Raw genomic sequence first — 14,428 nt, forward strand, 5'->3', positions numbered from 1 at the left:
GAGGGTGGGTGTTGCAGACAGTCCCTGAAATAGAGGAAGGAGGCACCTGGGAACTGGTGGGGTGGGGAAGCAGGGGGCCCTTGGGGTGTGCAATGGGGTGAACCTATAGCAGCAATGCTGTGTGCAGCCCCTCGTAACGAAGAATGATGCCTCTAAAGTGCAAACTGCCCCCAAAGCTGGTGTGCTGGGCCGGGCCTGAGGACTTCTCTCCTGCTCACCGTGGAGCAGCTCCCCAGCCAAGGTTTGTGCCTGGGGTGCTTTGTTTCAGGCCTGTCCCCATCTTAACTTGGTGTGAGCTGAGCACCCCTGGCCTCCAGCTTCACATGGTCTAGTTTGGCTCCATTTCACGTCAGTCGTGAAGGAGAGCCGTGAGCCGCCCGTGAGATGAGTCGGGGTCTCAGTCCACCCTTGCTAGGGACACAGCTCCTTTCTTTCCAGTTCACTCCGGCTTCAGCTGGGAACTACTTGCTCCAGGAGAACTTCCACCGGAGACCCGCCAGGGAGCTTTGTGTGAGGAAAGAACGCAAGGCTGGGCTGTTTGTGGACAAGGAGGCTATTTTCCTTCTCCCCAGAGCCTGCTGCTGTCATAACTATTCTGCTTGCTTGCTCCTTTACAGACAAATAAGCGCCCCACACGCGCGCACACGCACTTGTTCTTGGAAAGGGAGCGAGGCCAGGTGTGCAAATGGCACGTTACGCTCTGAGAACAAAACTCAGCAAAAGGTCCTCAGAGCGTCAGGCCCATTGTCCCTCCAGCTGGCACTGACGCGGATTGTACTCTGCCCTTCACACGGGGGAAGGAACCATAGTCCCCGACTTGGCAGAAATCCTTAACAAATCCTTGAACCATAGAACCGTTGAGATAAATAGCTTTCATACTCCTGTGGGCTGGAGTACCCGCCTCTCCGATTTTATTGCATTTTTTTAACAATGTAAATCCATTCCAATATTCTTTTAAAGCCTCTCATACGCTGTGTCTCTGTGCAGGTCAAGTAGGGAGCATTCTAATATTTCCATGAAACAGATAAGCCATTCCTCTAGGTGCAGGGTGATCATTGCTCGCTGAGGTCCTGCTGGCGTCAAGAGGTCTCTGCAGCTCCCAGAAGAACAGAGCACTCAGAAAGTAAGTACCTCAGTGTAACAAAGGCATTTAAAAAATCCACGCAGAATTTCCGCCTTCCAAACCCTTTTCAGTGGCTTGGCACCAGAAGGTCCCCTGTTGGCACCTGATCATAAGAGCCCGTATCTCTTATATGCTGTGTGAAGTGCCTAGCCCACTTGAGGCACTTAATAGGTAATTGGAAAAGTGCTCCCTGCTTTCAAAGCAAGGAGTTAAGCGATCGTGTTTGTATCTGGATTGTTCTGAATTGCATGTACTAATGTGAGGTGTCAATTCCGTGGTGAGCCTACTCGGCTGTCTGGCAGCGCCATCAAACCTCTGCCCGCTTCATTTCAGCTCCCCCGATGTCTGACCTGGAGTTTGGTGGCATGTCCATAAAGGAGGTGGAAATGGACGGCAAGTACAAACCGCCGCAGCCTCACTGGTATGAGCTGTATGCCCAGCCCTGCGTGGCCGAGCTCCTGGGGTCGGCATTGTTCATCTTCATCGGGTGCGCGTCAGTGATTGAGAACGTGGACGGCACGGGGAGGCTGCAGCCCGCCCTGGCACATGGGTTGGCTCTTGGGCTCATCATCGCCATTTTGGGAAACATCAGGTGAGAGAATTTTGGGGACTTGGCTACTTGGCACTGACTGTGCAGCGAGGGGCTCAGACAGTCACAGAGCAGGGGGCAGGTGTCCAAAACATAAAGGCTTCCTGACACCTCCCGGGAAAGCATGCAAATGTGGCTCTGCTGACTGATAGCTAGCTAGAGTGAGCCTACTCTCTGTGTTTCTCCTGCCTCGTTTGTGTTTTGGATCAGTAGATATAATTGTAATAGTGATAATTAATAATCACACTCTGCACTTTACACAGTGCCTTGCAGTTAAGGTTTATTGTTGTTTGTATTACGGTAGTGTCTACAGTTCCCAGCAGAGATCAGAGCAGAGGGGCTGTATGTACACATAGTGAGAGAGAGCTCTTGCTCTGAAGACCTTACAATCCAAATAGACAATGGGACAGATTTTTAAAGATATTTAGGCGCTTAACTTACAATATCTTTAAAAATCTGGCCCTAGAGGGATAAAGAGTGGGAAGGGAAACTGAGGCACAGAATGAGGACCAAATTGCCTGAGCTCAGTGGCAGAGCCAGGTCTCATGATTCCCAGTCCAGTGCTTCTCTCCGAGTTTTGCAAAGATAGTTATTATTGTAATAATCATATTATTGTAATTGCATTATTAAAATTGGGATCAAAGCCCCAGAGAGAGAAAGATACAAATCTCCTCTGAACGGTGACTAAATCAGGCACTGGGGAGTTCCAGCCCTGTTCTCTCTCAGCCACTCCAGATCAAATTTGCCCAGCATACAAGTGAAAAAGTTTCCCCCCACATTAATTGCCAGTCCTGCAAACAGCCTGTGTTCTGATGATCAAGGCACGTCCTGTGTGGCTCACGTGTGATCAGCAGGAGTCCTGGACCAATGGAGGGATATTATGTCTTTGTCGTGTGAGGGTGGAATTAAAGTCTACACCTCAAGGTAAAGATTTTTGCCACTGGGACTTAGCAATTCTGCTGATGATGCGTGAGCCAGAACAGAATCCAGCTCCCTCTCCCACAGCTGCTTTGGCTCAGCAAGGCTAAGAGGGAAGAATGGGTTTGTTAGTAAAGCCAGCAGCTGTGGCTCTGAGGGCCCTCAGGGAGCAGATCTGTTGAGCAAGGAGGTACCGTTTTTTACCATCAGAGTGAGCCACTATCTTGCTGTGGGAAGGAATAAAGAATCCCAGTCTTCTGACTTCTGCTTCTTTGCTCTAACCTCTAGGTACGCCGCCTCATTGGCATCAAACCGTGACTTTTTATTGCTTACAATTTCATCTGCTCTCCCTGCTTATTCCTCAGTTAAAGACATCGGGCCAGATCCTCAGCTAGTGCACAGGAGGGTCATGCCACTGATTTTAATAGAACAAAGCCTATTGATCCCATGGGATTTCTCAGTTAGCTGGAGATGATTGTGATGTCACAAATATGAATGATGAGTTCAGTTCAGGTGAGGAATAAGCAGCTGGAGGTGATGGAGCTCTGAGCTGCTTTCGGGTCACTATTCTCCAGGAATCACAAACGGTGGAAGAGAGATACACGAAATCTCCACTCTCTCTAAAAAGGATGCTCTGCCAACTTTTCCATAGGGCCTCAGCAGCTTTTTAATGGTTGATAAAGCAGGTAGTTTCTGTACGCAGCAGAGGGTGTTTGCAGTCTTCCCGCTCTGGAACAAGGAGTGGGTTGTTCAATTAAAGTTTTTCTGCAAAAGCATCATTCTGAACCGACTACCTTGGGGTTAGAAGTTTGTTTCCAAGACAGAACAAAAAGGCTGCAAAAACAAGTTTGTTTTGATCAATGCTCCATAAAAAATAGGCTGGAATCCACATTTTATGACTCTTTATTAACTGCCTGTTACTCGTTGTTATCTGTGGATTGGTTAATGTATACACAGAGTATACGTAGGCTAGCAGTGAAACCCAAGGACCCCATTAGCCTTTGCTGACAATGTGCCTAGTGTTAGAAGAAAAAAACATAAATGATGCTCAGGTTTCATGACTAGCGATAGATTGGATGCTCTGTACTCGGGTGGCTAAATAAACGATCCTTTTACCCACGAACAGACACACTAGGTGGGTCCCTGAGTATCCACAGGCCTGACTGGAATGCTAAATTGTTGGACTAGGCTGGTCTCCATTTCCTGAAAGCATCTATTACCTCTCGCAAAGACAGGGTTTAAGTCACCGACTGGACCAGTGAAAGTAGAGACGGGAAAGCTCTGTTCAGTCACCCCATCCATCCTCCTCAGCCAGGGCAAGGTTGTTCCCTCCAGCATTTCCCCTGCTGTGGTGTTTAGCCTTAGGTCTGCCCCCCTTCCCACTGTTAGGCACTGCTGAATTTCATCCACTACTCTTAACTGTGCTCTGTGACCACCTTAACCAACTCCTCGCCTTCCTGGGCCTTTATACCCTACAGATACACAGTTACAATGAGAGACCCTGAGTCTGGGAGCTCTTACATTTGTGCATAACTTTACGTACGTGCTTAAATCCCAGTAAAGTTGATGGGACTTCACCACGTACTTCGTGTTTAAGGGTTTCCCTGAGTCAGGGCCGTATGCTGCAAATATAGATCCTGCAACTTGCCTAGTGGACAGAACACTGGACAGGGCCCCAGGGCCTCTGGGTTCTATTCCCACCTCGGCCACTGGTCTGCTGGGAGACCTTGGGTAAGTCACTTGCCCCCCTCTGTGCCTCAGTTTCCCCATCTGTAGAATAGGGATAATGATCCTGACCTCTTTTGTAAAGTGCTTTGAGCTCTACTGATGTGAAGCGTTAGAGAAGAGCTAGTACTATTGTTGGTATTAGGGCCGGGATTTGGCCCTATCATTTACATCAGCAACCTTTTAGCAGTGCTGTGCCGAGTCTTCAGTTATTCACCCTAATTTAAGGTTTCACATGCTGGTCATACATTTTCACGTTTTTAGAAGGTCTCTTTCTATAAGTCTATAATGTATAACTAAACTATTGTTGTATGTAAAGTAAATAAGGTTTTTAAAATGTTTAATAAGCTTCATTTAAAATTAAATTAAACTGCAGAGCCCCCCGGACCGGTGACCAGGACCCAGGCAGTGTGAGTGCCACTGAAAATCAGCTCACGTGCCGCCTTCGGCACCCGTGCCATAGGTTGCCTACTCCTGATTTACATTTTCAGTCCCACACCAAGATTACAGCTGGAATTGGTCCATTGCTGCAGTATAAAGCCTTGGAATTTACCTGAAAACTTAATTAATTCTCTGCTGGTTCGGTCAATTAAATCCTAGCAACTCCATTACCTCTTTAATTAAAGCCGAATAATCAGAAATAATCACAGTTCCTAAACCCTCTGACTCATTAGCTTTGAGGGCAATTTATTATCAGGGTTTGGTTATGAAGCTAGTTCATTAATGAGCGTTCCCCCAGTAATCTGTTTTCATTAAAAAATATTTGCGTTTGCCTCTCACTGGTACTTCTAGAGACCAGTGATTTAGGCCCTGTCACAAGACAAGAGGCCCCCATCCTGCATGTGGGATCCAGGCATGTGAACCCGTTAGCCTCATTACAGGATTGGGGGCATGCAATGCCTTGAGCGCAGGGCTCTGGTCACACACATCCCCTTGCAGGATCAGGGCCATAGAGCTCTGGGATTCTGGGCTCCGGCCTTGAATATCATTCAGACTTCGCCTACGTGTGACAGGATGGAGTGTTGCACTGTGCCCCACCGCCCTGACTGGCCAGTGCTGAGCAGCCTTTGTTCTCTTCCTGGTTTGCACAAGGGAGAAATTGTTCCAGAGAAGAGGCAAAGGATTCGGGGAGCGAAAACGAGGACCATTCGTATCAGCACTAGCTGACGTATGAAGCCTCGTGAGCCCTTGTCATCCCCTGGTGGAGCTGCTGCCAGGGGAAAGAGGCTAGCAGGCAGAGCGTTCTCCTGATGGAGGGAACCATCTGTAGGCCACACTCCTGCATGAGCTGGGGAGAGGGACAAGGAGACCCAAAGAGTCTTTCCCAGCTCTGATTTCTCTGGGAATCAAAGGAAGAACATCCCTACCCTCTCCTCATTTAACCCCTTCCCTTGCAGCAATGCCTGTGAGTAACTAGATCAGCGCGGCTGCAGGGTAATCAGGGACCGTCTGTGCATCTTTACATCTGCGGAGACAAATATACTCACATGTCGGGAAAGTGCCCGGCACACTGTGGGAAGTATCAGGAAAAGCCCAGCAATAATGACAGTTAACAGCCATTTCTGCTCCAGGGCTTTTTGCTGTTTTCATTCATCCTGTTTGGGGCTTTGCGTTTTCTTTGCAACTTGACATCCAGTACCCCAGCCAGGCAGAAGAAAGCTGCTTTTGGTCCCAGCTCTCCCAGCTGCCTGTGTGTGTTGGGCATCTCTAAACTCCCGTTGCCCTCCAGCAGGGTCCTGGCATGCTGGCGGCCAGGCTCACGGCTAGCTGGGCAGGCATAGCTTTGTTACGCCAGCAGTGCATTTGGCCTGGGCTCCACAAGGACATCGCGAGGGATTGGGGTTATCTCGATGTAACCCACGCAAGGAGAGAGTGGATCTTTGTCCCCCTCAAGAGGCTGGTCCACAGGAGAGATTACTGAGTCTGCTACTGCTACCAACCATCGGCTTTAGCTCAAGTAGTGGAGGCTTGTGCTTTTGATGCAGGAAGTTCCCAGGCCAGGCCCTGCTGATGGCCCAAGCAGGGTCAGTTACACAGCACAGCTTGTCAGTGAACAAATCCCTCCTGGGTCAGAACAGTGAATATGGGGAAAGGGAAAGAAAACCTGCAGGCCAAGTTCTGCTCTCACATTGCATGCAACAGCTTTGGGCAGCCAGGCCGGACCGAGGCGTCTTCGCGAATGGCACTTGTAAACTGTCAGCACCAAAGAGGAACCTTGAGGGAAACAGCAGGCGAAAGCAATGCTTGGTCCACGCCCTGGTTCCTCCCTAAAGGAAACCAGGGGCTGCATGTTGCTGTGGTCGCTCCCCTGGGAGGTGATAGCACCATCAGCTGCTCAGAGAGGCCTGCAGGTGCAAGGCTGGGAACTCTTTGCGAGCATTTCCCTTTCCTGGCTCCTGCCCCTACAAGTTAACAGTCCCTCTGCCCTGTTCTGGTGTAAGTAGCCCCCATCTTTAAGCTCCTGTAATCATAGAATATCAGGGTTGGAAGGGACCTCAGGAGGTACCTTGTCCAACCCCCTGCTCAAAGCAGGACCACTCCCCAGACAGATTTTTGCCCCAGATCCCTAAATGGCCCCTCAAGGACTGAACTCACAACCCTGGGTTTAGTAGGCCAATGCTCAAACCACTGAGCTATCCCTCCCCCATGGGTGCAGTCAGACTCTGGTTCCCTGTCCCAGCCTCAGAAGCTTTCCCCGACTTCTACCCCTTAATCATCTGTCCAGAATGAGCAGGGCAGGGCAGAATCCAACAGAGGCAGAGCAGGATTGTGAATCACTGCCCAGGCCTCTTACCGGTGTGCAGCTGCCTAGGTAACGGGTCAGTTTGAAAGAGCATAAGGTTTAACTGAGTCTGAATCCAGCTTAAAAGGGTCATTTCCAGCTGGGCTCAGATTCTTCTCCTTAGGGGAACTCGGGGTAGATGGTCCCACAGCAGAGCCACTTAACATCTCTCTCCTGTTTATTTCTAGCGGTGGCCATTTTAACCCAGCTGTCTCCTTGGCCGCATGGCTGATTGGTGGGCTGAACATCATGCTGCTTATCCCTTACTGGCTCTCCCAGCTGTGTGGGGGGCTGATCGGAGCTGGCCTGGCAAAGGTATGGAAATCAGGGTGACTCTTCCTTGCTAAGAAGATTAAAGGGTTAATTTCCTGGGGTCTTGGGCTCCCCTCCATGCAGACATGTGAAACTCAGCAGTGGGTACGGGCCCTTCAAAGGCACATCACGTTTCTCAGTGCGGTTTGCGCTGTGTCAGAGAATAGTTTGTCATGCACCGTTGGGCATATGCTGGAAGCCAGCACCCAGCAGCTGTGTGAGCTGACGGAAAAGGCTGGGGAGATTATAGCATCCGATCTATTCCTAGTTTAACTTACAGAAGCAACATTGTGCTTGGAATCTGAACACAAATGGTGATGTGCAGCACCTCCGTTGTGGGTATTCATGTAGTGCTTGGAGCTCAGGACTGGGAGCCACTGCTCCTGGGCAACTCACTGCCCCAGTGCTCGGTGCTTCAGTTTGCCTGTCTTTAATGTGGACATACCTGTTATACAGGGTTCTGGGAATCTTCATTAACTAACGTTCAGTGGCAGTTGCTCAGGAAGTGCCGCAGGATTATAGTTATGCATTCTTCTGTAGATAATAAAATATTCCTCCCGTCGGCTACAGCCATCTGCACTTCCCCCACTATTTACCATGGTCTTTCCCATTTCATGTTGCCCCTCTCATCCTCCTTGATATATAAATAGCATCTACGGTGCAAACCATTAAGCAGATACCGGAGGTTAATTTCTTTACAGCTTTGCTAGGGTATCTGGTGGCTAATCCACTTGTAATTATCTACAGGCTAAAAGCCTTTGCTAATGAGTTTACATTCGCTAGAGACTTAGGTTGACTTTCAGAAAGAAAGTGATCAGATTAGCTGCTCTCTGCCCTGATGTTATATCCACCTACACTGTCCTGACTGGGAACAACTAGCTACGGTGTGGAGATTGAAACTGTACCAATTCCAGGGCTCTCTCTTGTAGGTTATGACAGCAAATGACAGATACATAAACGCCACTGGAGCGGCTTTCACTAGCATCACAGATGACGGGCAGATCCCCTCTGCCCTTGTGGGTGAGATTGTTATGACCATGTTCCTGGTCTTAGCCGTCTGCATGGGAGCCATCAATGAAAAAACCAGCAGCCCTTTGGCACCTTTCTGCATTGGCTTCACTGTCACCGCTGACATCCTAGCTGGGTGAGCCGGCACAGCCTTTTCTGTGTTCTGTGTAGCCGTGTACCTCTGGAGGAATGAGAGCTGCCAGACGTTCCTGTCTGATGGCTGCCCAGCAGCCCTGGGGAGATGAGTTGGTGGGTCTGGATTTAGTTTCTGTGGCAGACAATAAACAGTGGTTAGTGATTAGTGTCTTCTCAGTAGAGAGTCCAAGGAGTGAATGGGCCGTGGTGGAAACTTCCCTGTTACAGGGGAGTAGGTGCAGGGCGGGGGCACACTGGGAGGCACAGCAGGATGGAAGCTCGCCTGGTTGCACACATGCTGAATAGGTTCCATGGATATTCAGTTTCCGAAGTAACTGATGCTCTCCTGGTGAGGTTCTCTGGCCTGTGTTAGCCAGGAGGAGATGATCATAGTGGTCCCTTCTGGCCTTCATGTCTGGGAGTCACGCTGGCTGTTTTCACCAGCTTGTAATTCATGTTGGGAGGAATATTGGCCGCACATGGACAGAGCCCGATGATGGCGTCAGAAAAGGCCAGTCTGCAGGCATCTAGCATGCTGGATGCTTGAAGCCAGATCAAGTTCTTCAATGAGCTGTTGTGGGCGGATAAAGAAGAAAGTCCCCCCGAGCAATGCTTGTAATAGAAAGCCCTAAGGACACAGAAGCCAGTTCATTTTGAGTATTTTTTACTGTATGTTCTGGCTGTTGTTAGGAGAAACTGTCCAGCTTGGCCTCAGCATGCACCAATTTTTCAAGCAAGCAGGCTGTTTACCTTCTTGTGTGCCGGGAATCAGATAACAAGAGCCTGCAATTATGAATGCTAATAGGTTATTTAAGGGAGAGCCCCCTCTAGTGGGATTTGAAGCACAGACGTCAGGTGCAAATGTTTATCCGTTGCTGGAAGATATGTATCAGTGCCCCTTCCGCAGCACATTGTGACCGACACACAGTAAAGAGCGTAAAACCCAAGCTGCTAACAAACCCAACATTTAAATTTAAAACGGGCACTTTCATTTCCATGAAATTAAGCTTTTTACAGCTATAGGTGCTCCCTAGCTAACAGCTAATGCTGGAGTCCATATCGGTATGTTCCTAGGTCTGTCAGTGTTATTCAGATGAGTTTTGCAATGGTCATTGTATTTTGTATAGTAGTTCTGATTACTCTAGTCAGCCATCAGTGGGGCATTATTACAGAGATTGTTACTTTCTGAAAACAATTTGTCCTTGGAGGTCCGTGGCAGAACATTGTATATTCAGCAGGATGAATTGTGTGACTGTTCATTTGTTTTCCCTTTCAGAGGCGCTATATCTGGGGCTTGCATGAACCCTGCCAGAGCTTTTGGACCAGCGCTTGTAGCAAACTACTGGGACTATCACTGGGTTTACTGGGTAGGGCCCATGGTAGCCAGCCTGCTAGTTGGTGCATTGATAAGGTAGGTGAGGGGACACTGTCTGTAGCGGAGATGAAATGTGCAAGGAGAGGGAAAGCTGCGTGTACCTTGCCATGCAGAGGTCCTGGGTCTAATCTCCACATTGCCATGTACTGCTTGTGTCTGTTTCCCCGTCTGGACGTGGATAGTCACTAAGTGGCGAGTCCAGTCCCTCCTCTCAGGCCCAGATGGGAGGTTTTAGCACAGAGGGTCTCCCTGGGAGTCGGAGCAGGAGCCGGTGAGCAGGAGCAATCTTCAGTCACTGGCTGTGGTGTGATCGGAACTGCTCCTCAGGCTACCCTGGCCAGTTGGTTGCATCCCCAACCCCCAGCGATGGGGGAATGACTGGCAAATCCACATGGTAGTGGATCCAGAGGCCCTTCCCAATTCCCTGTCTGCCAACATCCTGCCCCTCGGAGGTGAGTCCTGTAGCACACGCAGTGTGAGCTCCTGCCACCCTCCCCACTCATCTTCTGATGCCGCACTAGAAATAAGGATTCCAGAGTCATCGGTGAAAGTGTTTTTCTGGGCCTTGATTGGCGGAAATCCCTCCCCTGGGTGATGCAAAGTTGGCTGGAGGGAATCTGCTCCCATGAATCAGAAGGCCAGAGGCACAGGAACAAAGTTCCCTGATCAAAAAGAATCAGCAATAAAAGCTTCAGCCAGATCCTGAGCAGCTGCGGAGGCACTGCGGCTCTTCCAGCCTCCTTGCTCTGGAGTTTTCCCCTCTCTCTCTGAATGAGGGCAGTCCCGTACCTATTTAATGGGCATGCCCAGCTGGAAACCTGGGGACGTCTAGAATCCTCTGCATGTTCCCAGAGTCCCTGTGAAGGAAGAAACATTGTAGAGGTATAAATCATCCCTGAACACAGCATGTTATCCTGCTCTTTCTGGAGCCATCACTCTTCCCTCACCAACCTCCCCCCCATTTGTCTCTTTCCTTCCCGCGGGGCAGGGTCCGACCTGGAGTGGGACAGGGAGGTTGTGTTTTCTTTGCCTGTACACAGCCCTGCACTCCTGTGGTGGGGAGGGTACATATGCTGCCCATGCTCATCTCTCTTTGTTTTGCTCCTGAAGGCTCCTGATTGGCGACAGGAAAATCCGCCTGCTCCTGAAGTGAGCCCTGGATTGGGCCTGCCTGCGGGACACAATCACTTATGGATAGGAAATTGGCTCTACTTGGCCCTCGGGAGAAACTCTGCTTCACCACACACCAGTGCCTCCGTTCTCACTGTCTGGCCACGTGGAGCTGCTCCGGGATCCCAGCTTTCCAGTCTGTTTCCCCCAGAGAGCAGGTGTTGGCAGGATGAGCCCACCTGAAGCTACAGATTCTGTAAAAAACAAACAAATCCAAACCAAAAAAATCAGTTGTGTTGAGATTAAAGCAAAGGCCTGGCTGGCTGGGTAGGAGCGCTAGGAGAGCTGGCCTTTCCTCTCGGGGCTGGGGCAGTGCCCTCTTGCTACTGCACAAATGGCAGCCAGAAGCCAGAGCAGTTGTCCTGGGGGTTAATATCCTGTATGGAGATAAGCTAAAATGGGCAGGAGGGTCTGGTGGGCAGTGATGAAGCAGGGCTGGCCTGGTTTGCACAGCGCTCCCGCTGGCATGACGGAGTGCGGCTGCAGCACCTCGATGATGCCAATGCGCTTGCTGCTCCAGTCGCTGGGGAAATTTGCTTCCTTTACTGTTCTGTTCTGGAGATGGGAGCGCCCATCCCTGTGTTCCCCTGGCCCTACTGCGTTCCCGGCGCAGCACACGTGGTGCTTCTGCAGAAAGCACTTTATCATTGTGTCCCACGGCCCCATCCCCTGTGCTGACTCTCCAGCAGTCTCTTCTGCTCCCCAGGGCTGGCTGACATCTCCGCTGGTTGCCAGACGCTGTAATGAGGAGCCTGCTCTAATCCTAATAAGGTGAATAAAAGCCGAGTTGAACAGAAATGCCTGTGGAATGTGCATCATAAGTCACTGCGCCGACACTAATTGATTTCTGAATTCTTAAAAAACCAAAACAAAATGGAAACAACCTCCAAACAGTTGACCAGAATGTAAATTCACAGAAACATGGCAAGGCGCTTCCCAGCACCGGGTGGCTGAGCAAGGTCACTGCCCTGCTGGGAGCCTGCCCCGCTGGGAGCCTGCCCTCTGCATGTGCCCATCCCCGCTGGGAGCCTGCCCCTTGCGCCCATCCCCACTCGGAGCCTGCCCCCTGCGCCCCAGCCTGCTTTCCACTTTGTCTCCTGTTTCTGACTCTCTCTCTTTTTTTTTTTTTTTTTTTTGGCCTCCCCAGGACCATCCTCTCCTCCTCCTCCCTTGCCCTCCACAAACCTCAGCAGCGCTAAAGCCCATTGCCCTTTCCCCAGAATGGATATTTCCTTTTAAGGCACATTGCTGTCCCCGTCTGCTCCGCCGCAGGATCCTGTGCCTGAAGCCAGCTCTGACCTGATCTGTCCTTCCAAAGACAGAACTCTCCCCTGTGCCCCATGACAGCTGCAGACCCTGTAGCAAGCCGAAGGAATTGCTCCGCAGCTCGCTCCTGGCACTAGCACCACTGCTAGTGCAGCAACTGGCCAGCAGAGGATGCTCAAGTGAAAAAATGATATTGGCTTAGACTGTCTGTGCACACACGTCCCTTAGCTGGCTTTGGTTTATAGACCATTATGGTGGCTGTCACTGTAAATATTCATAACCAGTAACGGTAGCTGGGTAGCAGGTCACTAGTCGTCTTCTCCAGAGGCCTCTCAACACTACACAAAGCCAGGGAAGAGGAAACGGTGAAGGGGATGTGGTATGAAGCTCACAGACTGCAGAGCGAGCGGGGAAAGGGCGCTTTAGTGCACGAAAGCCTAAACGTTGGCGACCAGGGGCACTGTGAGCACCCTGCTGAGTTTGCACAATTCACAGAGACTGAAATCAGAACCGGTCCTAGTGCATTAAATGGGGCCTTTCCACAGGAGGCAAGAGAGTGTCGCCTGCAGAGCCGGGAACACCGCGTTCTAACTTATCTAGGTATTTAGTAGCTGTGTCCTCAAACAGCTCTGCCACTGACTCATTTTGTGTACTCAGGAAGTCACGTCACCTCTCTCCACATGCCGCCCTACTTCATGGGGTGTTGTGGGGCTTGATTAGATAAGAAAACGTTCCAGGCTATAGAAATGCCCTGTGTGATGACAAATAATTGTAGGCAGAGCTGATAGTGTCACCTATGCTTAAAGCTGCTTGACACTTCCCATTACAAGACCCTGTTTTCAGTTGCTTATAATTTTGCCAGACTTTAACAATTTGGTCTGAAATTTCCCGTTCTGGGCGCCTGCCTCAGGCTTCAGAACTTTGGAAAGTTTGAGCAAAAATGGTCCAGCTGTTTCTGAGAATGAGGTGAGGGGAAAATATGTTGTTTTTCCAGTGTTCAATACTTTTAACCATTTAACTGAGCAGTTCTAGTGCTCCTGTGCTTTAGAGGAGTGAGGAGCCTAGCAGGGGGTGGGGGGATGGGGACTGGGATGGCTCAGTGAGAGGACTGGGTTTAGTACAAGGAACTGAGAGGGGTGGAGGAAGACTGGGACAAGGGGTGGTGTGGTGGGGAGAGACAGGACAAGGAGAGGGACAGGCTTAAGGGGAGGGGTCAGGTTTGGAGGGAACAGGAGTGGAAGCATGATGTGACCAGTAGGACACATTTCCTTCCAGAACCTGGAATGGATCCTGGGTCTCGACATTATTCTGCTGTCAGCACATACCAGAGAGAGAGAGAGAGAGAGAGAGAGAGAGAGAGTGTGTGTGTGTGTGTGTGTGTGTGAGAGAGAGAGTGTGAGAGAGATCCCCCCCTCCCCCCAGTGGCTGGTCCACAGATAGCAGGGCAACCTGCTGCTGCTGTCAGTCAGTCTGTTAGCTCAAGTGGCAGAGGTCTGCATGGTGGATCTAAGGGTTCCAGCCCTGCTGACGACCCCGGTGGGTGTTCCTATGATGGAATTTGTTTTTTTTCAAGTTTTTTTTTTAATTGGAACTTACATGCACAGGAGCCGCTGTTAAAGGGCCATTATTAAGCTTGCAAAGACAAGCCCTGAAAAGTTAGGAAATGCCACACTTTAAGGTTGCCCAGGCACCTTCATTCAGCCCCCTTGTGCCTATGCATTGTAAAACCGTCTCCAATCACACGAGCACATGCTATTTTTTTCCATAGGGCCCCCTCTCATTCCATGCATGGTATAGACCATGCTACGGGGCTGCATCTAGTAGTGAAGGAGGCTGGTTGTAGGGGGACTGTTGCCTCATTAGTTGCAGAAGTTGAAAGGTGCGGAGTATAGTCACGATGTACCAATGTTTCTCACTGACTCATGGAAACCCTCTGAAATCCAGTGTGTCTATGTCCTGAAATGAAAATCTCAGTCATAGTCACTGAAGGGAACGAGGATGAGGTGCGACATTTCTCTGGCCTTT

At 50.2% G+C, this 14,428-nt stretch overlaps 1 protein-coding gene across 2 annotated transcripts; it reads left to right on the forward strand.

Moving 5' to 3' along the window:
- Positions 1–894: 894 nt before the first annotated feature.
- On the forward strand, positions 895–11,929 carry AQP8 (aquaporin 8). Of its 2 annotated transcripts, XM_039490213.1 has the most exons (6): positions 895–1,123; positions 1,457–1,715; positions 7,326–7,452; positions 8,379–8,593; positions 9,869–10,003; positions 11,078–11,246. In XM_039490213.1, exons 2-6 carry the CDS (start codon positions 1,465–1,467, stop codon positions 11,118–11,120), a joined length of 771 nt encoding a protein of 256 aa, XP_039346147.1. In that variant the 5' UTR covers positions 895–1,123; positions 1,457–1,464; the 3' UTR covers positions 11,121–11,246. The 2 variants fall into 2 exon arrangements, with proteins under 2 accessions (XP_039346147.1, XP_039346148.1); XM_039490214.1 differs by lacking the exon at positions 8,379–8,593 and having other exon boundaries at positions 11,078–11,929.
- The last annotated feature ends 2,499 nt before the right edge of the window (positions 11,930–14,428 follow it).

This window comes from Mauremys reevesii, linkage group 10 (genome assembly GCF_016161935.1).
Source record: "Mauremys reevesii isolate NIE-2019 linkage group 10, ASM1616193v1, whole genome shotgun sequence".
Lineage (NCBI taxonomy): Eukaryota > Metazoa > Chordata > Testudines > Geoemydidae > Mauremys > Mauremys reevesii.

Coding starts and splice junctions, on each gene's coding strand:
- AQP8 (XM_039490213.1), top strand. CDS start 1,465: ATGTCTGACCTGGAGTTTGGTGGCATGTCCATAAAGGAGGTGGAAATG. Junction 1,716..7,325: donor GCCATTTTGGGAAACATCAG/GTGAGAGAATTT, acceptor GTTTATTTCTAG/CGGTGGCCATTTTAACCCAG. Junction 8,594..9,868: donor ACCGCTGACATCCTAGCTGG/GTGAGCCGGCAC, acceptor TTTCCCTTTCAG/AGGCGCTATATCTGGGGCTT.